This window comes from Phaenicophaeus curvirostris, chromosome 7, assembly GCF_032191515.1.
Source record: "Phaenicophaeus curvirostris isolate KB17595 chromosome 7, BPBGC_Pcur_1.0, whole genome shotgun sequence".
Lineage (NCBI taxonomy): Eukaryota > Metazoa > Chordata > Aves > Cuculiformes > Cuculidae > Phaenicophaeus > Phaenicophaeus curvirostris.
Window position 1 is genome coordinate 26,348,544 of NC_091398.1, and position 27,570 is coordinate 26,376,113.

Genomic DNA, 27,570 nt, shown 5'->3' on the forward strand with positions numbered 1-27,570 from the left:
TTACTCTTTGATCTTTGTCTTTTCTCATGACAAAGCATTTATTTAATAAAGTTATGCATTCAGTTAGCTTGTGCCTGACCCTCATGGAGCTTCTGCGTGCCAGGGTCCACCAGTGAGCTGCTCTGGCCCCAAGCATTCCCTGGCTGGTCATGTTGTGTCCCTGGAAGGCTCAGCCAGATCCAAAGCGGTGCTGAGGGAGGTAAGGAGCATGGAGTAACATGGTTGCAAGGGTTTAGGAGAGCTTTTAATAGCAGAGCAGTATGCTAAAGCAGTGGTAAAACTGCAAGCTTGAGTAAAGAGCATCCTTAAGGTAGAGCTGCCTTATATTATTTATTGATTTTTTTGCATGGATGTAGCAGTGGGGCAAGGCAACCACGATCTGTCTGGTTAGGGGAGGTAGAGGGCCTGACTGCTGGTGATGCTGAGCTCCCAGTTGCTATCCCAGACTGAGCCCCACATCTTGGGTTTAGAGATGATGTTTGAGCTTCAGACCTCACTGGGCAGCAGGGAGATTTGCTGCAGTGTGCAGGAGCATCCCTGTGCCATCCCTGGGTAGCCCAGTCAGACTGTTGCCCTCAAACACCTTGTGGTGACCCTTCCCATGGCCCCATGTCCTCCTGTGTGCCAAATCCAGCCTCCCCCTCCACTTACACAGCCATCCCCCTTCATCCTCCCATACTTACACTCAACCCCTGCCTCCTGTGTTCCCCATCCCCACCCCAAATGCAAACATTATCCCATGTACCCAGAGCAGAGTGAGACACAAAACCTTCTTCAGTCCCCACTGGAGACCTTGGGTTGCTCAACACATCCCCCAACCTACCTGCGCCACCCAGGGCTGGCTCAGCCTCCTGCTCCCTGATGGCTCTCAACCCATACCCTGGCTAGAGCCAAACCTGCCCCCCTGAGCCAGCCAGGTGGGAGGTCTGCACCCCTAGTGCCACCTTGCCAGGCTGTGCTGGGGAGCCACAGGGTGCTGCTGCCAGCACCAGGTGGTCCTGATGGGATGCAGGGAGGCATGGCTGCTGCTTTCATTCACACAGGCACTGATAATAGGCTTTCCACCTCAAAAGTTAGGGCTCTTTTCCTAGCACCAACTAGTGAGCTAGTAAATTATACTCCTACTCCCAGGCTATAGCTGTTAGGCAGGTTGGAGCGAGGTGGGTGCTGGTCACTTCTACAAAGTAACAAGGGATAGAACTAGAGGGAATAGCCTTAAATTACACGGGGAAGGTTTAGATTTGATATTAGAAAAAAAATTATTTACCAAAAGAGTCGTCAAGCATTGGAACAGGCTGCTGAGGCAAGTGGCCGAGTCTCCTTCCCTGGAGGTGTTCAAAAAAAATGTGTAGACGTGGCACTTTGGGACATGGCTTAGTAGGCACAGTGGTGTTAGGCTAACAGCTGGACTGGATGATCTTACAGGTCTTTTCCAACCTTAATGATTCTATGATTCTATATAGATAGCTATAGCTGTACACAGATACAGTCATACAGTCTTACACTAATTATATACTCTATATTAAAGATTATTGTTTATATTATACTAGTGCATAATTTTTATGCTATACTAAAATTGTAGTTTGTCAGAGTAGACAGTTCTCTGTGTGTACACCAGAGCTGCTGGGGTTTCGGCTAGTACCCTACGTGCAGCTGGCCAGGTCCCAGTACCCGACTGCACACCTGATTATCCAGAGACCAGGAGGCGCAAAGCCAGTCCAGGCAAAACCCCACAGGCAGGATGCAAGCAGTGACACTTATCAAATCCATGAACACACACACAGTCTTCAAAGCCATGCTGCAACCGTGGGGAAACCTAACCAGAAGCTCTTTGCTCTGCTTGCTTAACTGTTGTCCCTCTGAAAGGCACTTGGCCAGCTGCAAGCTCCCCTTGCTGGGCTGCAGGCTCCTGTTCCCCTCCAGCCCTTGACCCTCAGGTCCTACCTTAAGCATCTCCTGAGCCCCTTTCAGCTCCCCCTGCGGGCATAAAACAGGATGGCACCAAATATTAATTTGACTCCTTTTCCCATGTTCTGCAGCTCACATCCCACCACTCGGCCCAGCTCCTGCTTGTCCACCCCCACCTCCTCTGTAGCCCTATGTGCTTGCTGGCTCCTGTCCCCATACATTTTCCTGATGCTCCTTGCCACTGCCCAGCTCCCCAGCATGTGTCGGTCTCACTCAACATATTGGCATGGGGTAGTAAAAAATAGATGCGGAAAGAGCTCGGTGGTTTTGCCTTAATTTGGAGAAGCCAAAGGAGACTACAGCCACCTGGATGCTGGCTGTCAGGGCCACACTAGGCATCTCCTTCAATGCCACAATTTTAATTGAATGCAGCATGGTTTTTTATTATTATTATTGTTGTTATTCTTTGCTTTACTGTAGCGCTCTACACAGTGACCTGTGCCATCATACTCCCCTAGGCAGCACATCTCACCCTGGGAGACGGTGCAGGACCTTCAAAGGACTTGTCTCCATAGCCCAATGAATGAAGCAGCCCAGTCTGGGCAAAGACTTCACACGGAAACACCATGGCTGGCTTTTCACCTGGTTCAAAGTTTGCTCTCCTTGAGCAAGCAGAGGGGAAAAGCCCTTGGAAGGTCCTCCATGGCAATGCATAGAGGGTTTCTCCACTCAAACTTATTCAGCCAAGAAATTCTTTACATGGGGCACTAGGGAGACAAAACCCATTGTGAGATGCTTCAAGGAAAACAGGTACCTCTGCCAGCTAATGAACATCACCACTGGATGCAACCTCTGACTCAAGAATTCCCCTAAATACCAAGGTTGGGCAGCTGTAGAGAGCAGAGCTCCCTTCTCCTAACAGTATCTGCCCAAGTACCTGTCAAGGTCCCTGTGCTGGGTAGGAGAAACCTGATCAAGGAATAGTAAATCACTGCTCTCGCACAGCCTCTCAGACTCAGGGACCTCCACAAGCATCACTCTGGAGAGAGCGTTTCATATTGCCCTCCTCTCTTGCCCAGCAAAGTGGGACACAACCAAATACAGCTACTGTCAGGCAGGGTGATGATCAATGCACACATGCTGGCCAGACAGCAACTCAAGAGGACTCCAGGTTGCATTTTGCAGACTCACAGGGTACCACGTGTGGAACAGGAACACGTAGCATGAAGTGGATGAGCAACACCAGTTCCTCCCCACTCATCCAACTGGGACCAGTAATAACAAAAGGCCCATCTTCCATTGCCGCTTGTCTGGCCCAATGTTTAAACACTTCCAGGACAAAAGCTGACCAGGCCCAAATTTGTGTGTGGTGAATCAGGAAACATGCCCTGTGAACAGAGGGAAGTGGGGAGGGGGAAGATGACAGTTTTCTGGCATCCCGTTTAATTTATTCCAACTTTATGCAGCTCAGCTTTTCCAAAAGAGAAACAGAAAAACAAAAGAGAACTTCCTGGTTCCTAAAGAAAACAAAAAGTACAAACTGCAGATGAGAGCCAGCATGTGCAGGGTTTACATGAAAAAGCAGAACACCCTCAGATGTTAACAGAAAACAGGTAGTATTTTTACAGATACTTAGCTTTGCATGCAGCTATGTTTCCTTTATCTCTCATGTGCTCCCACTCCCTCTCATACACATCCACATGCACATACCCCCACCCCTGACTTTCCGAAGGGGGGTCCTTTCCCCATTTCCTCCAACGTCACATCCAAATCCTTGCAAAGTCATGAGGCACTTAATTTGCAGAGACCACCTATGTCCTTTGCACTTAGAATCTGAAATGTGGGGCCAAGAAGGGGGGAAAAAGCAACAAACCCTAGTGCTTCCCTTCTTCTAGAGCCCATTGGGTTTTTTGCTTTTCCTTTTCCAGGTCAAAGTCCTCAGATGAAAGGGTACCAGCAGTGGGGACCCCACTGTGGTGCTTCTCCAATACCATTTGGTGTTTCTGGGCTGTGCTGGCAGTTACCAGGGACTGATACCATTCCTGCAAGTCACAGCCAGGACACAGGGTGCTCCCAGCCAGACCCTACACCTGCCAGGGAACTTCCTTCCTCCATCCTATTCAACCTAACCCATGGAGAACCAGGAATCTGGAGGCTGTTTGCTACTCAGAAGCATTTGCCAGAGATGCTTTAATTCCACTCCTCCCCACCCCGGATTTCACTTAAGGAAAGCCCAAGATTTCTGCTGTAAGGAGGGGTCTTTCACAAGTGCTCTGTAAATTGTATCCATATTAAAAAGGAGGGGGAGAAACAAAATGGAAGAAAATTTTTAAAATCTCCTTGCTTAGGTGACGGGGAAGTTATTTATTCCCAGCGTCAGTGTGTTCTGTACAGAAACAAATCAACAGATGAAATAACAGCAGAGACAAATCTCTCCTCAGGGTGGCAGGTCCAGCGCAAAACCTCTCAGCTTGCCTGGAACCACTTGGATTTAATCTATACAAATGGGGGGAGCAGAGGGGTGCATGTGTGTCAGGGCCTTTACAAAGCAAGATACATACTGTAATTTACTTACAAAAAAAAAGGAAAAAAAAAAGAAAAGAAAAGAAAAATTGTGTGCTGAATAGCAGATGCTCACTCCAGTCCCAAGCAAAAATGGAGGGAGACAAGGGCAGCTGCTAGGGAGCGCAGGTTTTAGATGGTTTTTTTTTTCTATCTAGTAACAAAGAAAGAATGAACGAGAGAGAGAGAGAAAGAGACAGACACTCCCTGGTTTGTTATCCTAAATCTACACAGGCATTCTTCTACCCAGCCTCAGCAAGTTCACTTAACCTCCCTCAGCATAAGCTGATCCTAAAAAATATTGGGCAATAGCCCTGCAAATTCCCTGTAAAACCAAGCGTTTAGCTTCGCCATCACTGAAAGGCCCCATCCTCCCAGATCAGTGGCTGGAGCTGGGTCCCTGTGGGGCTGGCTGTGCCCCAGCACCAGGAAGGGAAGCACCCAGGGGTGGTGTGGGGCAGGCAGGCTAGTTCATTCTCAACCCTTTCCCTCTCTTATGCCTCCCTGGGGGATGTAACCTGACCAGACCAGCATGTTCCAGATGGGAAGCCAAGGGCTTTCCTCCTTCCCTCGCACACCGCATCCCATGCCAGGACCACTGGCTGGGCTGGGGCACAGGGGACTGGCAGGACACAAGAGGCAGGCAAAACAGTATTTACAGTCTTTGGTCTTGGGGAAGGGAGGGAAAGAAGGGAAAAGGGTGGGTATTTTCCTTTGCTTTTTGTCCCCCTCCTGCCACAGCAAGGGGTTTTGCCCCCTGGGAGGTGTCAGGGAGCACGTAGTGCTCCGTGCTGGAGGGTGCGGGAAGATGCCGCAAAGCAACAGGGAGGGCAGGGCTGTAGGGTGAGGAGCAAAAAAGACTGGTTCTCTGGCTTATGTTGGGTGAAAGACTATAGGAAAGCAGTCCCTTCTCCTTGCAATCCCCCCACCGCCTCCCCTCCCATTACCCCTCCCATCCCCAGGAGCCAGGAAGGAGGGCAGCACGCAGGACCCAACCCCAGTCTCTTCCAGAGCCTAAAGAGACACGCTGAAACCCATGTAAAATCCAACACTGGGGCCATGGCAAGCTGCCTCCAGTGAGCAGGATCACGTCCATCTACTGGCTTCGCAGGGCATGTGCTCCCCGGTCCTCTTGCTCATGGGCTGTGTAGAAGAGGTGGCACTCGGGGTCCCCACGGATGGTGGGTGCGCCCTGGATCACCTTCCCATGGATGGGGTCCACACACCAGCACTCACCCCGCTGCCCGTTCACCGACATCTTGCACTGCATGGAGAAGACAGGGCAAGTGTCAGAGGAGGAAATAGGGGCAACAAAGCAACCCCTTTCCCAACCCCACCAGCCCAAAGCCCAAACATAAGCAGAGCTGGGGTTTCTCCAGTGACTTGGCACCTGTTTAGACTTAGGCAAGATTCATGGATGCTGCGCTTGGGAAGACCTCAGACATCACTGCTCCAGTGGTCCAGGTTGAGGGATGGATCTCTAACCCCAGGGGCTGTGCCAGGGACCAAGAAGCCAATTTCAATTAACTACAAGGACAACTGCCCCTGAGATGAATTGCTCTCTGTCAACTACGGATGAAAGCATCCATGGAGTCAAAAATTCCTCAGGGAATAGGGATGGGATAGACTAACAGTGGAGCTGTGTAAGCTTCTTCTCACGTGCAAATAGGGCTAAACAAACTGAAACTTGAGAACAAGGGCCCCACAGCCAAACGAAAATATGTTTCTAAACAGAGTTTCAGTCTGTTCCAGAACAGAGGTAGAGACTGTGGTGCACCTGGACCCAGACTCTGGCCCACTCCCCTGCTGCTGGTTAACCCTGGACAAGCTGCTGTTTTGCTGCCCAAGAGGCTTTTCCTGGCATTTTTTTCCCTGTCTCTCAGATGCTGACACCTGCTGGCTTTGCATGAATGAAGCCAAGAAGTCGAAATTCAGACATACATTAAGTTGTTTGAGTCCTTTTTAGGCCACATAAATACTTTCTATAGGATGCTGCACTGCAACTCCTACCTCATTTGGAAGGAATCCCTACTGCAGCTGTGGGACCAGCCTCAGTTTGTGGAGGGAAACCAGTAAAGTGTGCTAGAAACCTTCCTGACCCCTGAAGTGCTTTCTGTTTCATCTGCAGAACTGGCCAGCATTCATCCCCTCTCTGCTTTCCTCCTGTAGCACAGCCTAGCCAGGATAAGGCTTGGCTCAAAGCACGTGAAAACAGACCTGGACAGTTAAGCAGCTCTCAGAAGAAAGAAGGGGCTCTGAACTAAACAGATACTCTATCTCTGGGGTGCTCACAGCCAAGCATAAATGTGGGCCACCCATAGCTGCAGATGCACCTGGGTGCTACTAACCTGTCCACACCACATATGATGTTTGTCATTTATCCCACTCTTTGCTCCATGTGCTGGACATCAGCCAAGCCCTAAGCTGTGTGTGACCCATTTTAAGCTGAGGGCTGCCGCTGGGAGTGCGGCCAACCCTGGGCCTCTGAGTCTCCCCACTTACCTGTTTGAGATTGTACAAGCCATGCTTGTCACAGTTGGGGATGTGGAGGGAATAGAGGTGCTCCAGGGGACCTCGCTCATCTGGCAACCGCATAGTGGAGATGCGTTCCAGGACTTGATCCAGCTCCTGCTGACAAGGGGTCTGACAAGAGCCCAGAAAGCAGAAAACAAAACCAAAAATATCAGGGCAATGGGACAATTCAACATCTGCAGTTTGGACAACAAAAACACCAGTAGGGATGAACCTGGATGCACCTCCTCAAGGCACCGGTGTGCTACTGGGTTTCACTGCAGACTTCACCCGAAGGCAGCCAAAATCAGACTGCTGCACTTCTGCACATGTTGACGTGTGGAGAGTCACACAGAAACATGCACATCTCTCCCATGTGCCTCCTGCATCCAAGAGCCCACATGGCACCAGGTCACAGGCCCTGGAGGCACAGAGGAGGAGAAGCCCTAGATACACTCCTATGGGTTCCACTGGTGGTGACAAGTGATGTGAAACAGAACTAATCCTGGCAGACTAGGAAGGTTTCCATGAGCACAGTCCAGATCCCATGCCTGTGATGTAGTTCTGACCCACAAGTGCAATTCAAAGCACGTGAGATCCTGTGGGAGTAGAGGGGAAGCCTTGGGAACAACAGCACCCAGCAGATCCAGCCTCTGGAGGCACCCATCTTGGTCCACGGAAGCCCTAAGCCAGCGCTCCCAGCAGAGGCAGCCTGGTTGAATTATGCCTGATGTGAGACAGAGTGAGTCCACATCTCCCTACTTTTGCAGTTGCTGCGCTTTTTTTTTTTTTCCAAAGAAGCAGCAGCAGCATGGGAGCTCTCTAAGCTGATGGTGCTTTCACCTTATTTTGAACCTCTGTTTTGCCTCTTCCTTGAAGGAGATGAGGGCTCTCTCTTTAAAGCCGTTTTCTCTCACTGAGCTCCCCAGATATAAGTATTCTATGTTTATAGAGACATGTAGTATGGAACTTTTGGAGTGGATTTCCATTCTCATCCCATCTAGTTGCCTTGACCAAGCTACCCACTAGAGGGAAACCACGGCCAAGGAGTGGAGGGCAGAGAACAGGGAAAAAGGGGACAGGGAGGACTCTGGGCACTTTTCCTGCTGTGTAACAGCCACACAACCCCTGCTCAGGGACTCTGGGTCCCCACCTCAACCTGGACTAGAGATGCCCTGCAGCAGCCACACAGCCTTCCACCTCCCAAATCCCTTTGGGCCATCCTTGGCACTTGCTTAGGGAAAAAGGGCGTGAGAAAACCAGTCCACGGGCAAAGGGCACATTTGCACCCCTGTGGAGGTAGGTGTTCAGCCAGCAGGCCCCCCCTTCCCTGGCTCTGCTGTCATAAGGTGAAGCTGCAATGAAAATAATCCTCTTCACCAGCACATCAAAGTTCATCAGATGGTGTGTTTGGCCTCAGCTTCAGGCCAAAACAAATGTTTGCTTGTCTTTATTTCTTCCCCCACCCCCTTCCCTCTTTCTCTTTATTTGTTTTTTATTATTATTTTTAAGACAGTTTGTGGCAGTTGTCACTAAGGCTTTTGCATTCAGCATTTCCCTGGCAAGCTCACAGCTGCCTCAGTTAGTGCCCCATGCCTCCTGCCCTCTCACCCTGCCTGTTGACAGCCGTGACTTCTTCGAGTCCTCATGGTTGTGATGGGGCTTGCCAACTTTCCCCATCTGCCGCTGCTGCTCGTTCACCTTCTCCCTCATAACCGCCAGCTCCTTCATGCCCGTCTTCATGGGCTTCCTCCCACTGGCTCCACTCAGGATCCCCGTGGTGCCGTCCACATGGTTCTCAGCAAAGATGTTCTCGGACCGGTCATCACCATTATCTGCAGGAGACAGGGCAGATGAGGAAAGGGTCAAGCTCAGTCAAGTGCTCTCTCATGTGTTCATCCCATCCTGGATTGCTTTCAAGTGTGGTTGGTTACCAAGCCATAAAATCTCTGCATGCAAAAATTTTAAATTGCATTAGCCCTTTCATCTGGAAGGTGAGAGTACATCCTTTCATTGTGGAGCTATTATCACACTAAAATACAGTTTAGAGAGCAGGGGAAATGGTTGCTGGAGAAGTTCTTTCTGGCTTTTATTTGACCTTCTAAATTACTTCCCAAAGAATGAAATTTTCCCATAAGAAGTCCAGTTGGGTTAGGTATGCCAAGTGTACTTCGGTTCCAAAAACTTAAAACCACAGTGATTAGTAACAATACCTTGAGTCAACCTATCATCCCCCAGAGTATCTCCAGGAATACTTACTCAATATTAATGTGCTAAAATAAATCCTCAGGCCTGCTTTCAAAAATACCTCACTTCTGCTTTATGGCCACTCTAATTTTCATCGAAGATCCTGCCATTTCAGTGATCGTCCTTGCCATATTATCTTTCACATCATTTGTCATACAGTGCATTAGTCATTTAGCATCTATTTGCTTCTGCATTTGGCCAATTATGCTGATCATGGAACAGTTCCACATGTTCTGGGCCCAGCTCTGCCACTGCTGCAAGCTACAAGACCCTCAGCTAATTCAGTCACCTCAAAATCAGTTAGCAGAAATCCTGGGATAAGCACTGGACTTTTCCCACCACCTCCACTCTTTGCTTTGTGAATTATTCTTGTTCACTGTGTGCAGTTTCTGAGAGTGATCCTCGTCAAAGTAGGACACAGTGGTCACGATGCTACAGCTACAGGTCCCTTTGGATTTTGCAGTGAATAGATCTCAATTCCTTCTGTTTGCTCCAGAAGCCCAGAAGGTGACAGCTGACCCTTCCTTGGTGCCTGGTCAGATCTGGCTGAGCAAGCACATCTAACACTGTAGCTAGATCTGACATTGAAGTTGGTCCTGCTTTAAGCAGGAGGCTGCACTAAGACCTCCAGAGGTCCCTTCCAGCCCAAATTATGATTGAAGTCATGCATTCACATCTCTTCTCACCGCAGTAACCAAATCTAAGTACATCTCTCTCTCTCTTTTTATATATATATATCTATCTATCTCACTGTTTACAAAAGCTCTTCAGCAGTTCCACAGGTCCCATACCAGTGACAGACCAGGCCATTCTGGTCCTACACAGGTGACAAACAACAAGTGTCTTTTAGCATATTGCAAGGAGGAACCACAGCACCCAGCCTCCCAACATGAGCATTGCCTCTGGCACCTCCAATTCAGGTTTCCAGCACTACAGAACTCAGTCAGTTATGTAGAAGTACAGAAATCACATCAAACTGCACAACAGAGGGTGAGCAATGCTAAATCTTGTGTAACAATGCCTAATAACGGATCTCTCCTGTTTTTTGGAAGACTAAGCATGCAAAGCATTTACAGATTTAAACATTTCTTTTTTTTCAGAAGCTGCATCATGATATTTTGTGAGGGCATAGCTCTACTGTCATGACAGTGTGAAAAATCATAATAGCAACTATTTTATTTCTGCCACAGCTTTCCAAGCTCTTTTCAGACGTTACGCACATGGGAAACTGCAAGAAGAGTTATGTCTGAACTTAGTAAATGTGTGGCTGCCTGCAGCCTGATGGCAAGAAAACGACCTGAGTGGGCTGGATCAAAAAGCCACCCCAGTCCAGCAACCCATCCACAAGAGACCATCAGCAGCTGTTTGGGGACACACATCAGAAGGACTATTCCCAATCTGTGCTGCAGACCAGCAGTAAAAGCACTTTCATGGTTAGAGACTGCATATGACCCACAGAATTTAAAAGCCACCAACAGACCCATACCCCAGTGGGTTTGTCCAATACCCTTTTGAACCTCCTCACCATTTTGGCCTCACATCTCCCAGTGCCGGGATTATCCCACTTACCAGGAATACTAAATATGTTTGGTCTGCTGGTTTTTAGCTGCTTAGGTAGCAACAGAAAAGCAAACATGGGGCAAAACTAATCTGACAAAGTCCATGACTTCCCTCGATACTGGTTCCAGATGAGAACCGGGACCAGGTTTCATAGCCAGATGGGCAAGCTCAGAGTCTGAGCTGCTGCCTGGCTATTGCCATCTGGCTGTCATTCTAGGAGCTGGACAAGGAATATTTTGAGCAGGAATCTTCTGTTTATACACCAGTCTCCCTGTTAATTAGAAACACATAGTGAGAAGAGAGAAGGCCACAAGGCTGCCCTTCAGACAGGATCAAATGAAAAAGCACTGTGCAAGAGATGGGCAAGGCTGGCCAGGCTCTGATCCTCAACGAGCTGCTTAGAAGGGTTTTAGCCTTATGATGTCTTTTGTGCTCTACTCCTTGCTGATCCACCAAGCTGTCAACAGCCAAAGAAGAACAAGCACAGCAGCACGGCAGCATCTCAAGACATGCTGCAGTCCCCTGCTTTGTTCAGAAAACCAAGGGTACAAACTGATGGAAAAGCAGCAAAGTGGTGCCTTCCCCCATCAATTCTTGCTCCTTCCTGCCTCCAACTAAAATATATAGACATCTGCCCAAATAAGCACTGTGCTAGTAAATGAAGGCGAGCTGGTAAGCCTCGTCGGCTGATTCATTCACAAAACCTGCTTCTGATAATATTTTCTCTCAATTTTCTCACTTTCCAGTGCTAACAAATATCAGCCCAAAGAAAACCACTGATGGGAGCAGACCATGCAGGCTCATGTGCAGGAACACACCCAGGGATAGCAGAGATTTGTCTTGGCTCGCTGAGCACCATCACAGCGGCAGAGACAAGAAAGGTCTAGCTGCAATCAACTGCAAGCTTTCCTTTCCAAAGCCAAGCCAGCCACAGAAAGCCGTATCTTCACTCTGGTGCCAAGCTGGACTGATCCAGCTGGGGCTGCTGCTGGAGCCCCATCACAGCTCTTCCCTCTTCCAAACCCAGTGCCACTCCTAGGAGGAGCTCTCCTGACCTGGGGCTTGCAGGGATGGCTCAGTCATGGGGGAAGGGACAGAGAAAGCACCAGCATTTCCTTCCCAGATGAGCTGCATGCACAGAAGGAGGCTGAACATCAGGTGCAATGGATCACATTTCAAAGAGCAAATGGGCTGGGTAGCAACGACAAGAGTGGAGACATTGAGACTCAAGGTCAGGACAACACAGAGCAGCATGCCTGAGCCAAACGATGAGTTTTACAGCCAGGTAATGCTTTTTAATGTTGCCCGAAAGAAGGGAGTCATGCATGCTTGCATATGACTGTCCATGAACCAATTAAGCTACCCACCAACCCTATCAGCATGGGATGGGCAGGTATGCAATTGCCTCAGTTATACAACTCTAATCCATTTATCCTTCTGGCAAACGCCATTTTGCTGACCCACTCCAAGTCACACTAAATATATCTGTGAATGGAGTGGTACCAAACTCCAAAATGATTATGTTTTGTAGTTCTCTTTTCCTATGGCATGTGGAAAACATCTCCTGTATGTGCTATTTCAGATCAAAAGGTAGAGATTTTTGTGCAAGCTGGGATAAGTGTAGCAGTAATCAATGCAGATAGCTAAAGTTCTGAACACTGATGTGAAGCCCGTGAAACACACCCCTCCACGCCAAGAAAATTATTTCTTTATGGCCTTTCTCAAGGAAAATTCCCATTGACTTCAATGGGGCAAGGATTTGGCTGAGGTGAAAGCATGTTCAAATTGCCATCAGCTAACATCTGTAGGGAGCTGTGCTGTCTCGCCAACATTTTCAAAAGCAGCTACCGGTTTCCAGAGCTGACATTTTCAGGAATCTAGTTTGAGACCTCTAGGCACCTCCGCCAAGATGGCTGAGAAACAAAGGGACTTAAAAACAACCTGCCACTTTCAGAGCTACAAGAACTAAAAAGCACCACCAAAAAAATGGCAGCTGCCTGAAGCTATAAATACACTTTTATCCCTTTGAAGAGCCCCAAAGTGTATCTGGGCTGTGGGACAGGATTGAGCCGGTAGCACTCACTTAGCACAGGAGGGCCAACCTGTATCACAGGGAACATACATGATGCCAAGTACTGCAGCCACTCTCGATGCTTCTCTCTCTCGGTACTTGCTTTCCTTCAAGGACACCTTCCCTACAGTGTTTCACACACATTTGTTTATCTGCCCAGGCTGTTTGCATAGTGTTTAAGTACTGATTAAGGTCTCAGACCCACAGAAAGCGTCACCTAACTGACTTTCGAAAACCAGCCTGGAGCCCTGCTGTATCCCAGGCTGGATGGGGCTTACACGGCCATTCCGCAGCAATCACAGCCTCCATTGGCCAGCACCTTCCCTCCCTAGACGTCAAAGTGCTCTTCATTTTATTAATTACCCTAGAGAGAGAGGTATTCATCCTGCATTGCACACAGTAAAAAACAAACCCACACAGGGAACTGATGAGTGAACCCAGAAGCCTGTGCCTCTGCCCTGCCACCACACCATGCACAGGAGTGACAGCACTTGAAGCTCTGGGAACGCAGCATCGAGAGTGATTTTTTTCACTCTGAGCAGTGCTGTGTGTCTCATATAGCTTCCTCCATCCCCCCAACACTTTTAGCCTCTAATTTAAGTGCCTCTTCTGGGTTTTGCTTGCCACTTTTTATTTTAAGGAGCAGAAAGCCTGTCCCAGGCTGCCATGAGCAGAGAGCAGGCAGGGTCTTTAAACCTGACCTTTAATATGCACAACAGCCAGAGCTGGGAAATTACTTGCAGGAAGGTGGGGAATGAGCAGACAAACCCCCAACCACAGCCCTGATGACCTCTGCCTCTTCACTCTGCAAGTATTTCTAGGAGAGCCCTGGGCAAAGGTTCCTACGCAATAGCTCTGGTGTAGGTGTTGCTGACCTGGAGCTTGGATACCTTAGAAAAGGTTTGCCAGCAAGGATTGCCATTTCCTTGCAGCAAGAGCTCCCAGGAGTTCCCCCAGGCCCTCTGGCCCATCCTACCCCAAGAAGGACCCAGAGTTTGCTGATTACCTGTGCCAAAAGGCAAAGCAGTGAGCAATGGCACAGCAACCATCAGCACTCAGCCAAGCAGCAGAGGGGAAATGCGAGGGCACCAGTACGTGGTCTGGCCCCAAGCATAATCAAGTCAGGCTGGATGCAGCTCTCCAGAGGCAGATGAAATCAAAGCAGCCACTCAAGTTTCACTCTTCACTTTACACAAAAAAAAAAAGCATGACTGGAAAATGCCACAGAGGGAGCACAAGCAACAGGCCATGTAGGAGAGGAGACAACGGGAGGAGAAAGAATGAAGAAGGGATGTCAGGAAGAGAAGCATCCCCCCTGCACTAGGACAACATCTCTCAAAGACGACGGCTGCAGATGCTCAGGGAAGGAGCGGAAGAAAGGACACAATTACAGATCAATCCCTCTGCAGCTGTCCTCCTAACAATCAGCAGTTCAGGAGCCAAAAGGCCCAGCATCTTGTACCTGGGTCAGGGCAATCCCAGGCACAAATACAGGCTGAGTGGAGAACGGATTGAGAACAGCCCTGCAGAGAAATACTTGGAGGTACTGGTGGATGAGCAGCTCAACATGAGCCAGCAATGTGTGCTCATAGCCCAGGCAGCCAACCATATCCTGGGCTGCATCAAAAGAAGTGTGACCAGCAGGTCGAGGGAGCATTCCTGGGCAGCCTAGGGATGTCTGTGCCACTAAGCTTTTGGGAGGGCTGGCAGGATGGCTGGTCTCCCAAATCTCTCAGAGCCATGGGCTCCCATGAGACACAGAGACAGAGGCCAGCTCAGAACATCTCTCCATCTGCCAAGGAGCTCCTCAGGGCTGGTTCCCAGGATCCTCTGCCTGCCTGCACTCCCCGGGGTTATTTCATCATGCCAGCTTGCTAAGTTACAGCAAGGCAATTCCACAGCCAGAAAATTCCTGCATCAGTCTCCAAGAGCTTGTTTTACCTCTGTGATAAGCTGTCCACAAAGCATTCTGAGATCCCTTGGGGCCAAGAGTCCTGGGGCTCTGCAAACACCCTTTATTTTTGCCATGAGATCTTTTCAGCCCATCTCTCCTAGCAGGGAGGGCAGGACTGGGGAGGGAACGGCATGTTCTGGCCAGGGGTTGCTTAGCAAGCTTCTCTCCCTACCCCAAGCGGCTGGCACGGAGGGGTGATCCAAGGGGCACCCAGTGCCTTCCTTTGGCTCGGGCATCCTGCAGGAAATGCTTTATGCTCCTCCAAAGTGCCAGTGACATTGACTTGGGGCAGCACAGCTTTCAGCAGCCTGCTTCACTGTCTTTTCTTTGCTCATTCCTGGTGGCGGGAGAGAGTAATTTTCCATCCGCCATCCCCTTGTGCCCAGAGGAAGGGAAAAACTTCATACTCATGGATGGTGCCCTATAATACACCTGTGCCCCATCACATACAGATTCTTCTGATGCCCCAGAGCAAGCACAGAAGTAATACTGAGATGGAGCTGGTGTCAGATGAGGGAAGAAGAGGGACTGAGATGTCACTTCTCCCAGGCTTTGCTTCAGTCTTTTTTTTTTAAAAAAAAAAACAACCACACACACCCATGTTTGTAGACTGGTTTCCCAAGGATACAGGACTTGTGCAATAAAACAGCCTGCCTCTATATGTTTCTGCATGTGCATGTGCTTGCATGACTGCCTGTCTCCCTATTAGTCCTCCTCCACCTCCCAATATAACTACAAACACGTCAGCAAATGCCAACTACCTCTCAAACAGGAACACAATTCTCAAAAATAGTAAGTTTCATGGAAATGTGCAGCCAGGCTGAAGAGAGATAAAAGAGCGGGGGGCGGTTATTAGCTTTTTTTTTTTTTTCTCCAAACGATTCAACTGATGAGATGTGTAGCACGTCACCAGCCCACTCCATTTGAACCCAGCAAAGCACAAACCACTCCTGGGGAAGGTCTCCTCCAGCTTTCCTACTGCCAACAGAGAGTCTGCAAGTGTTGCATGCAACATCCTGTTCCCTTCCATGCCAGCCATTTGCTGCATGCCAAGAACAAGATGGGAAAACACTATTCAAGTCTCTCAAAAATGCAGGTGAACACTTGAAGTCCCCTCATTCATCCAACTTCTATTTATAATCCTGCTTTTCATTCACTCACTTCTTCCCCCAACAGTGTGGTTGCTGAACATCCCGATACCTACAGCAGAGACCCTACAGACAAACCTAAAAGCCGAGGAGCCAGAAAGTCTCATCTTGTGGCTTACGACAGTGGTTTTGAGCACGTGCTTAACTTCAACATGTGTGAAAGCAGCTTGCTCAGGGGAAAGACCTAAACATGCTTAGAAGGTTTTGCTGAGTGAGGCTCTCCTAGCTCCCTGCCTCCATAAAAGCATTCCCCCTTGCTAGTGAACCATATCTCAGCCCTTTCAACACACTTCTCTGATTAGCCCTCTGCAAATCTGCAACCTCCCCATTAGAACCAAATGACTTAACTTGAAAATACTTGCAAGCTTCAATTAATTGCACTGCAGCCTCCTGATCTGACCTTGACCCCGTCTGTAAAATCCCCAGAGTAGCTGTTACTTAGTCATTAGGGGCTTCTGCCTGAATGAAATAAGCCATTAACCTCACCAGGCCAAGAGCCTGCTTTTCTTACCCCATCACTCCTATGTATCTGTGTGGTCTTCAATGCCTCATCCACGCCAAAAAGCCTGGACAAACTTCTAGTAACAAGCTCAGCTCCTAAATCCTCAGTTCCTATGAATTTCCAGAACAGAACTAGAACACAAAACCCCCTCACTCATTTCCTACAGGTTTTACTGCTGTGTTTGAATTATCTTTATCTCCCCAATTTGTTTTTGGAAACACAGGCTCACCTCTGACCTTAATTCCATGCTCATTGAGGCTCTTGCATCCCATACTCCAGACTGTCCAAGTACAGAAGAGCGTTCCATACAGCCTCCCTGAGGGTGCTTGTATGTTAGTTATCATCCAGATGATCCCTCTTCGACACTGGGATGCTGCACCTTTCTTTCCTGCAGGAGAGCCAGAGGCTGGCAATTACAGGAGCTGTGTATCTTAACAAGGCTGATTCCCAAGTAAGATAATCTGCAGCCCACCAACAAGAGTTAATGAAGGACTGACAGTCTGGTGGACACAAACAAATTTACACTAAACACTCCTGCCTCCCTCACCCATTTTTCGAAAAAGTATAATGTACAGGACCTGTTCAGACTCTTCTCCTATTTTAAGATTATTACCTTTCTAGGTGCAGGCTGTGTCAAGCCAACACCAAGTTAGCTGGAAACAGACTGTCAAGAATCAATTTGAACCTGCACCAAAGAAAGATGTGCTACTGGAGGAGTTGCTTGTATCTGCCCATCAGGGTCTTCAAACCCACACAATGTGTCTCTTGGATAGGGTGCTTGAGCTAAATACATGACATCTTGTTGAAAGGAAAGGTGGCTGAGGGAAATGTTGTGGTCTTTATCGTATGAGAAACTAGGGGTTATTTCTGGCAATGCCCTTTGCCTTTTCTGGTTCTTCAAGGACAGCTTAGCTTATGAGAAAGGTGCCCTCTGGCTCTGGAAGCCCAGCTGTGCCCCCTTTGGTGCCTGATCACAACTCCCACTGATGTCAACAGCTGGTTGGGGAAGTGGCTCTGGACAGGGCATGACCAGAAGAGCCTAGAGCAGAGTATTTCTGCACACCTTCTGGGAAGGCTATGTGCAGAGTGGCCAAAAGTCTGATCTTCCATCCAGCAGAAAAGTGGAAAAAAAACTTCAAAATCAGGAGGAAAAAAAACCCTAAAGTCTTTTTTGCTTTACTTGTAAACTCCCAAAAGGTCAGAGCAGTGCCCCACCCTGCCTGCAAGAGCCGTCTCTCACCTATCTCTGGTATTACTCCACTCCCTTCCCAGCCACATTGGCTTCTCCAGTTATTATGACTATTGCATGCAAATGGAATGGACTTCAGCCATTTGTATTACTAGTTTTTAAATAACATCTCACTTTTCCACAGTCAATTTTCCAGACAGCAGCTCAGTCCAGGGCTCCCCTCACCACCCACCCAAATCTCACTGCACATTTCCTCAAAGTCTGCCTTTTTCAAAATGCATTATTATTACAGTAATTCCTTCCTACCTTCTCCTCAGAAACCCTGACAAAGCCCAAGAGCAACTACCACCAGTGTGACCTCAAGGGTCTGCTGGAGCTACTCTCCCCACACAGCCCCTTAGCCAAGCACTATCCCTCAAAAACAACTTTTTCCCCAAGGACAGAGCACAAGTGCCTCCAAATAAAACCAGAGTTTGAACTGTAGGCACAAAGAGCCAGTATCTACTGTAACCCAGTTTTGAGTTTCTTCTGCTTACTAGTATCTCCCAGCTGCCTCCAGCACCACAGACAATATCCTTCACTTCTTATAGGGGTTATTACTGATTTGCCATATCCCACACTTAAGCCCCAAGTTGGGCTGTTCACAAATTGTGGGGTTTTCTCATTTGATATGCAAGCTAAACAACACTGATTATGTCAAAACACTTGTTCATCTATTCTTGGGGCAAGACTTCACTCAGTCTAGCAGTCACTTTGCTGGATTTCTTTAACCCTTGTTTTATCCTTCTCCTAGATAGGGGCAGAGGTGAATTTGAACCCTCACGTTAGGGTGAACCCTCACGACCAGGGACTGAACCTGGTCTTGCATGTGTATCTATTATGCACATTTACTATTTACCTTACTATGTGCATTCACTGAAATAAGGCAACTGCCACTCTCTAGGTGTAAAATCTTTATTTCACTCACAGTGTTGTATCAAAAAACAGGAGTTTTGCCAGAATTGAGACTTGTAGATCTGTCCCACTGCTGAATGACACATGCACACTTTCAATACCACCACGAAGTGCTCAGACTCATGAACAGACTACCAGAAAGCAGCAATTTACTGCAGATGGTTTAATCTGCAACAACTGCTTATGGCATATAACAGCCATGCACATGCAAGTAATGCAAGTTACCTTTACGGTCCTTCAGTGACTTTCAACCTCCGGAGCCTAGAGCATGGCCAGATCAATGTCACTCGGCTTTCAGAAAGAGAAGTTTCCTCCCACAGAGGTGAAAGGGAAGCAATGCAAGGCAGACTGCTGCTTTGCCCTGTTGTGTCATTGCTTTGGCCTCTTGCCTTTACAGAGAGAGGGGCTGGACCTCACTTTGTTTCCAAATGAATCTGTATTTGGGGCCACCCATGAAGCTGCCCAAGCTCCAGCTTCAGGAATACACAGACTCCCACTGAGCAAAAGGCAGGAAGAAAGTAATAAAACTGTGGTAAAGGAAGGAAGAAAAGAAAGGGGAAGATCAGTCGGCTGCATTCCCAAGGAGGAGGGAGTCACTGCAAAGTTTGAAAAACAGACCACTACAAAACACAGAGTGATAGAGATATATGTGATAAGCCAGCTGAACAACCAGAGGGGAAGCTTGTGTGTTCAGTCAGCTCTCTGCTCAAAATAGCTCCAGAAAACATTTCATGTACACCCCTCCAGCATGCTCAGCACCAAGTGCCCTGGTACATTTTCTGTGCATCTGATCTACACAGCACCCCTTTCCTGGTGGGAGGATCTTGCTACTACCTAAAGGCTTGGAAGATACCCAGGCTTGTGGCAAAGAGCCCTTTAAAGGGCAAACCACCCATGCTTGTGTTAACAAGCTAAATAGTTAAAATACTGAGTTTCTGCAAGAAAACGCCTGGCTTCAACAAGGATTGGCATTTGCATGGCGTTCATCCCAAATCACTGGACAGCTTCAGCTACTTGTGGCACACTGATAAGTTTAAATACTCCTCCGAACCAACCCTGCACGTGGTCTAAGCATGGTCTGGGCAAGCCTCCCCCGTCAATAGGCAGACAGCTGCTCTGTGGCATGTATCACTCACCCTGTGTTCTGCAGGTGTTGCATAGCATGTGAGTAACACTTTACCTGGCCTTTATCCATCTTCTTACAGCCAAAAGCATTTCACAGCTTTCTGCTGCATTTTTGAACCCCTAAATTTGCAAAACAAAATGTGGCAGTGATTTAAGAGCACATAACTCCCCAGGCATAGGGTCTGGGGAAGGAGCGTATCAAGGGGGCCACTGGACCTGCTGGGAACACTATGCTGGGAGGCTGTCATGGGAGAAATTGCTCTGGAGTACTATACTTAACCCATCCTCACGGCTCGCAGACAGACCACCACAACAGAAAAGTGCCATAACATGGGGGCAAAGAGCCAGGAGCCAAGGGGACAGTGGGAAACCACAGTCCTGAGCACCCACATACCCTGTGAGGGTTTTCATAAGCCCTCAGAACAAAAGTGCTGCTGCACCATTCTCTGTCAGGAAGCAACGGGCACATGTACCCGCCTCCATCACACTAGGTCCATAAAATTCCAATTGATTAGAGCCACTGTTGCCACATCTGTTAGTGCTTTAAAGCACGTACATCTGGTTTAATTGAGTACTTGACTTTATTGCTGCTTTATCTCCATTTGCTGAACAGGCCTTGGGGAGAGGGTTTTGTGCATTTTAATTTTTTTTTTTTTCTTCTCAATTTTTTTTTCCCTCCCACTGAAATACCACCTGAAGCAAGAACAAAAGCCCCTCTGACAGCTGCTCACATGCTAGGGGATGCCTTTAGGAAAGTCTCCCCTCTAGATAGTGAAGCCCATCCTAACAATATTGGTTTACATGCTCCAAAGCTGCAGAGCCTCGACACACCAACCCTCCTCCCACTCTCCCTCTGTCTCCCCTGGAAAGAAAATCAGAGTTACTGGCAGAAGGTGTCGCAGTACATGCCAGGGAGAAAAGAAAGGAAAGAAAAAGGTTCTTGCTGCCCCTGCAGTCTCTGAAACTTTACCTCTGCCAAGTTACAACAAACAGGAAAAGCAGAATCAAAACACAGCCCCCACGTCCCCCTCCATCCACCCCGCACAAGCTGTGCTAGTGCCAGCTACCGCTCACAAACAATCACACTGCAAGCCTCCACTGGCACATCCTTCCAGGTGGCCTGAACAACAGAAAAGCCCAGCTCAGGAAGGCTGCATCCGATGCATGGGGTGCTTGAAATCCCTTCCAGGAAGCGCAAAGGTCCTTCATGCCCCCAGACAGAGGAAAGGTTACCCTGAAGCCTCTTTGCCAGCTCCTATGCTGGAAGATGCTTGTGTTTCCCTGTGAAAGGAGAAGCCAGGCACACAGTAGCTGGGAACAGAGAGGAGTACTAGCTGCAAAGTTGGCTGTTTTCCAACTAAGCCACCCCAAGTGCTTCCTAGCCACTGAAAGAACAACAGAACTAGTCCCTCCTGCAGGAAAGATTTGGGGCACCATTGCTGGGCTGCAACATCCTCCCAGGGACCCATGCCTAGCATCTTTCTGCAGCTTTCAGGCCATGATCTGGCATGGGCAGGTACTAGCAGTGTCTCCAAAGCCTAGCTGTTAAACATCGCCCCAGACAGTGTTTCTCTTGCCACAGACTGCGGCTGGGATCACTCAGCAGGCAGCCTGGCTTTCAATGAGCACCAAATGCACAGAAGATGCATTATGCTAGTTGATGCTAACACAGGATGCAACCCACACACACAGCCCAGGAGCTTTATACCTGCTAAAAGCAGGACAATCTGCTGACAGGAAAGCTATTGCAGCTTTCAGATGAAAAGCAATGCCTCATCACACCACCACACGTTATGGCTATGATGCAAAAATACCCACAATCTGTTTTGGACACTCAGAAGCAAGATTTTTAATGACACTACTTGCTTTTGATGCCCACCAGGTACTTTGCTCATCCCCACCAGTCACCTCCCAAAAAGTGCTGCTAACCATCAGCTACATGTTCTCCTGCCCCGCCACCCACAAAGGAGTCCTGTTCAGCCAATGTCACATCTTGTAAGCTCTGGCTTTCAACTCTTCCAGTGGAAGCAGGCGCTGATGTCCTGGTTGTCCCTCTTCATACGAGAGTAAGATATTCAGAGCACTGACAGCTTTCCCAATACTGTGTTCCAGTTTGATTTCATGCTGTGGTGCCGAGTCCAACCACCTTTTATCCCTGCTGCCTGGTATCTTTTCTCAGATGTCTAAACACAAAAGCCACCCCTGAAGCGAGCAAAAAGCAAGGCATACTAGCAGCAGCTGAATGAGTTCCCCTGGTCTTTCCTGTCCCAGTCCAACAAGACTCCAAGTCCAGGAGAAGAAACATCTGAATAGTGAAGTAAAAGAGGGTCAAAATGTAATTAAGCTCTGTACTTCCTATCCCAAACTATTAGTGGATGTTGCTGTGGGTTTGAGAGTTACTCAGGCACTCTTGTTTCACCAGGAAGGAAAGTAGTCCTGTCTTCAATAAGACAAGCTCCTCTGGATTCCTTGGGAAAAAGGCAGTAAGCAAATTGCAATTTCTAGATGTCTCCCTGTCCTCCCCCCTTCCTCCAGCAAGGCTCATATGCACAAAGCAGAGACACCTTTCCTACCAAAAAAATCCCTCTTTAGGCTTTCCAGTTGAACCCAGCTGGACTCTGCCCACAGGAAGAGCAACCCGAGTCATCCTCACAAGGCCACCCCATCCTCCAAAGTTTGGGAAGGCAGAGAACTTAGATACTGCAGTACATTAAAAGCAAAATCTGCAACCTGAGCCTCTGACTGCATGTCCTCTGCTCAGTGTCCCGTGAACTCAGTATGGCTTAGGTGCAATCCATGTTAACCCCCCTTTAACCAAGAGCCATGGAGAAGGGTCAGTGGAGGGCATCTGCAGCAATGCTCACCAGTGAGAGAGGGACTGGGCTGTGGTGTTTCTTTGTGCAGAGATCAAACTGGTCACAAGTCTGAAACACAAGCAGATCATGATGCAGAAGCCCATCCATGCAGAGGTTGAGGGAGGAGTAGAGCAGACCCATCCAGCTACACACAGCTTGTTTGAGGCCACAGCACGCGACTCTTCTACCTGTCTCCTTGCCAAGGCACCAGGATACTCTTCCAGCACTGGGCTGCAATCTCTGTGATGCACCAGTAGCAACAGGGCTTTCTGAGCCACAGGCTGCACATGGATCTCCACATTTCATGGCCTGCCATCCCTCTATGAATTTCTGTACTTCCTTCTAGAAGCCATTTATATCAAGGACATTTCCAGATTCCTACAACAATGACTTTCACCATCTAATTCTGTGTTCTGCTTCCCTCAGATATATTGCTTGATCTTTTCATGGGAACGCCAAATGAAACTGAAAAACAGTGACCGTCTCATTCCTCCCCTTATTCACAATTTCATAGCTCCCCATCTCCACCCACAAGAACAAGTCAGCAGAAAGACCTACAGACCAAAGCGCAAGTCTTCATGCTTTGTTGAGACAGGCTTTGAAGACCCCTTAATCAAAGGCTGACCTTCAGAAAGCTATGTGCATCTACTCTGTGCCACACATACCTCCATCACACCTCTGAAATCAACTGCAGCCCTCGCGAGGGGCTAGGAGCCAGGACACCTCTTCTCTAAAGAGAAAGAAAAAAATGCCCAGCCTTTTCACAAATACAGAAGGCCTTGGCAAGCCGAGGGCACAGGAACAAAGCCAAAGCACATGGAAAACAGCAGCAGCAGCAGTTCTTACTGTTGCCTGTCTAATTGGAGACCCGGGATGCAATCCCAGAGTGAGGGATTCGTTGCAAGCTCCTGACAAGCTGCACATGACATCCCAACACAGGACAAGAGCCCTCCAGTGCCACCCCTATTGCTGCCTCAACAGCCCCAGCACATCAGTAGTCACTCTCAGCGCAGGCTGCTCTTTCTCAAAAGCTTGCAAAGCATGTTGGCTGGGTCCCAATGAAAGCACCTTCTAATGGGATTTTTCAGGTTTCAAGGATATCAGTGTCTGGCACAGGCTGAAGTAATTAAGAGGACGTCCAACAGACAATCTGGCATTGATTAACTGGCTACTTACCACTGAACATTACAAGCCCCACTCTAAAATTCTGCACCAAAACACTTGCTTTTTCCTATCTTTTTTTTTTCCTCCATTGCCCCTTCCCCACCTTTCACAAAACCCAGTTGTGGCCCATCTCACACCACTCCCTCGGCCTCACTAAATAAACCGTGATGGCGTCAGCTGGGCTAAAACTGGAAGGCTTGCTGAGGGTTAAAGGGGAAAAGTGTGTTGTTCTTGGCAAACAGATAAACTCCAATAAATTCACTGAACAAGCCTCAAGATGGACAGCCACATGCACTTGCAGTCATCACGTTGCATTTGATTCTTCCTATTGAATGCCAGGGTAAGAAAATCCTTGGGCTGATCTCATCTGTACCAGCATCACTGGGTTGGCCCCTACACAATCACAGATCTGTTCATCAAGTTCTTCCAGACCAGAGACATCCCTAGAGCTTCAACAGTTGAGTTATAGACTCATTTCACTACAACTCCTTCCTGCATCACATAGAAAGAGTGCCTGGAAGAGCAGCAAACAAGTAACTCTGGAGGCAAGGTTTGTAGTCAGCAGCGAAGAGTAACCAGTAACATTTAACACCTCACAGGCGCAGTAATGCAAATTCTGTGGGGAGAGGGCATTCAAAGACAGGATTTGTTACAGCAGCTGAGACAGTTGACAGGTCCAGTTTCACTGGTAGCAGCCTGGATCCACTGCCCCAGCAGAGGATGCCACGCCATGGGCTGAGCAAGCCCTGCGAAGTTCAGCAGTGGGTCTCATCATACAACAGCCAAACATGCAGGAAAAAAAGAACAGTGGGTTTTTAAAGGCAATTGCTGTTTTCATACAAAGACCAGACTGCATGATGTACCACATAAGCCACCTCTTCTAGACGCACCAAGCTAATTATCAGAGTACTTCCACACTCCGTACATGAAATATGACCAGCAGGTATGTCCTCCTCTTTGAAGAAGTAGGAAGGTCTTCCATTCCCAAGGAGCTCCAAAGGAGTGAAATGCACTCAGCATCTCCAGTATTTGAGTCCTCCCCAGCAAAACTATCATCTCTGATCCCAGTGCATCCCCAGCAGCACAGCTGATGCATGGAAAGACCAGAGATCAGCAGAGCAGGACTCTACCTCTTCTGGTGTCTGCAGAATACCAAGTAAATTTACAGGCAGCACAAATGTTTATTATTAAGGAAGCAAAAAAGAATAAGAGAATGGAAACTGCTAATTGGTATTGAAAAGTAAAAGTGAATAGAACCTGCAGAGGAAATTCCCCACAAGCTTATTATTCATTCCTGACATACAACTGTAATGGAACACCAGAAGCACGCAGGATAAATTGGTCAGATAAGATAGTAAGAAGGAAAAAGAGCAACCAGGGAAAAATTGACCTCACTTATAGTTAAGTATTTAAAGACTAAAAAGGAATTAATGACACTTGCAAATAGTCAACTGTTACTGAGATGAAGACTTTACTGTATGAGACAGACATGATGACCCAACTAATTAGCCACTGGTACAGCTTACAAAAGGCTTGCTATAGTGTCCCCTGTTGTGAGTGATTTTATAGTAAAAATTTAATGTCTTGTGTAATGCTGTAGTTAAAACAGCAATTCATGCAGCAAAAATCTGTAGTCAGAACTGGACCAAGAGTCAGGCTTAAGGACAGGACACACTCATTCTGGCCTTAAAGCTGTCAAAAATGAACCCAGGAGTCCAAGAGATGGATGCACCTAGGAGAAGACTTGACATCTCATGAGCTGACCCCTAAATAGCATAATTCTGCCAAAGAAAAGAGCAGTGCTTAGATCAGACCTGCTACTGTGCAGCTGGTGAGAGTGGGATGGAGGTCTCCAGATTATGATTCCTCAAAAAAATTATGTTGATCAGTTGCCACAATGGATGAGGTTAGCATAAATCCAGATAGGAAACGAAGCAATGTCTATGTAATGAAACAACCCCAGAGGCTGACAAAGGAACAAACTCCTAATAGAGCATCAGGTGGTGGAAAATGTGAGAAGTCACTGGAGAAGTAATCCAGACAAATTAACTGAAAATGGCAGAAGGCTTATAAATATTTGGTGCTTAAACAGTCACCAATCTCCCTGGGATGTTCCCAGAATGAAACGGTAGAATGAGCCATAAATAGTCTGAAGTGCATCTTGCTCCTTTGCCCCAGACAGCATGCCTGCAGTAAGGGAACTTGGAGGTGGGGAGAAGGAAATGCCTAAAATCCAGCCTTCACTGAGTCACAGGAATCTACAAAGGACCACTGTAAGATGGTGAAGAGCCTTCTAGAAACCTTAAAACCATGTGACACTTCTCAGTTTCCCTCCTACCAGCTGCTGTTTCATTTGCAATTAAAGTATCAGAGATGCCAACTATCCTTCTCCCCACTTATGTTGGTGCCATTGGCCTCAGGCAATGCACCTGCTACCTCCTCCTGAGAAATGGATTGTCTATAAAGGGCTTCCTAACTTTACTGTATTATGTAGTTACTGGCATTGTACAAGGGCTGGTTTTAAACTCTTACCCATTACCCACACTGCAAATATTCACTTTCTGAGCACTTGCCATTTCTCCATTCCCCATATCTTCTTCCATTGAAAGTACAAGGTCACAAAGTACAGATTTCCTCACTTCAGTTCCCCCCAAAACTGGAGTAATTTGGCTTGGCTGCAGGGCAAACTCTACAGCCTAGAGAAAAACAAACACATAGAAACCTTCTGTTACCCTGAAATGCTGAGCAATAAAATTTCAGTAAATAAATAAATACAAGGGAAGTTGCTTTAGGTCAGAGTATGTCATGCTGCTTGGTTTGCTACAATTAAAAATAAAATCTATTTAACAAAAGAAAACAGACAAGGAGACTGGGGTCCTGCACCTAGAAAAGAGCATTAACAAAGACAGCAAAAAATCTTTGTACCTCCATTCCCTTAGAATATTCAGTACAGTAACTTATTGTGAAAGAGGAACACTGCTTCAGCCTAGATTCGACTGCGCTTTGAACTAGACTCCAAATTCCAAGAGCACAATTTTATTTTTAATTTGGTAGACAAATATTGATCTTTAACAACCACACTCTCATGACAAAAGTTCCCTTTTGCCAAGTCAAAGGAAGATTAGTATGGCAACGTTGGCCCTACATTTCCCTGTGCACTCACAAAACCTGCTCATTCCACAAACAGAACTAAAAAAATCTAGGAAAAAAGTATTTTTTTAAAGGGAAAAACAAAATTTTCCCTGGTATTATTGCAAGGATGGGGCGACTTGCCATCAGCTACATGGCACCACCCTCCTTGGGAACAGCAAAGCATCTGCCCTTTCCTGAAGCTTTCACCTGGAGAAGGTGACCTAGGACAGTGCTCCAACCAGCAGAAGAACCTGGATATTACCAGGGCCAAGTTATGTTGTGCTGTTCTCAAACTGACACTCTTCTCTAACCCACAGCGCTCTTTCCCCTCCCCATCTTTGTTTCCTCCTGTATCTCAAGGGAGCAGCCAAGTCCTCCCCTGCCAAGCCCTCCCTGTGGCACATGCTCCTGCTCCGCTGGAGTTCATCCCCACATCTGTGCCTGCCCACATCAAATTTTTCAAGCTCAGGACTGCAGCCAAGGGCTTGCCAGCTGCTTTCAGAGAGGTTAACACTTCCCTCCCCCTGTAGGTCAGTTCTTTCTGGAAACAGGGCGAGCCTGGATGGTTTTGCAAAGCAAGACCCAAGTAGCAGTCTGCCCTCACTCTGGGATCAATTAAAATATACAGGTGATGGTTGTCCACTGATAGATTTTGCTAGCAGAAGTCCCATTCATCAAAGTTTCCAGT

General features: G+C 47.8%; 1 protein-coding gene across 1 annotated transcript in view; it reads right to left on the reverse strand.

Moving 5' to 3' along the window:
- Window positions 1-2,986: 2,986 nt before the first annotated feature.
- Window positions 2,987-27,570, reverse strand: part of IGFBP2 (insulin like growth factor binding protein 2) — a 62,831-nt gene continuing 38,247 nt past the window's right edge. The window contains exons 2-4 of the mRNA XM_069861383.1: window positions 8,593-8,816; window positions 6,973-7,113; window positions 2,987-5,734 (exon numbers count right to left, since the gene is read on the reverse strand). Coding sequence (XP_069717484.1) covers window positions 5,567-5,734; window positions 6,973-7,113; window positions 8,593-8,816 — 533 coding nt within the window. The 3' untranslated portion in view covers window positions 2,987-5,566. The remainder of the gene's footprint in view (window positions 5,735-6,972; window positions 7,114-8,592; window positions 8,817-27,570) is intronic.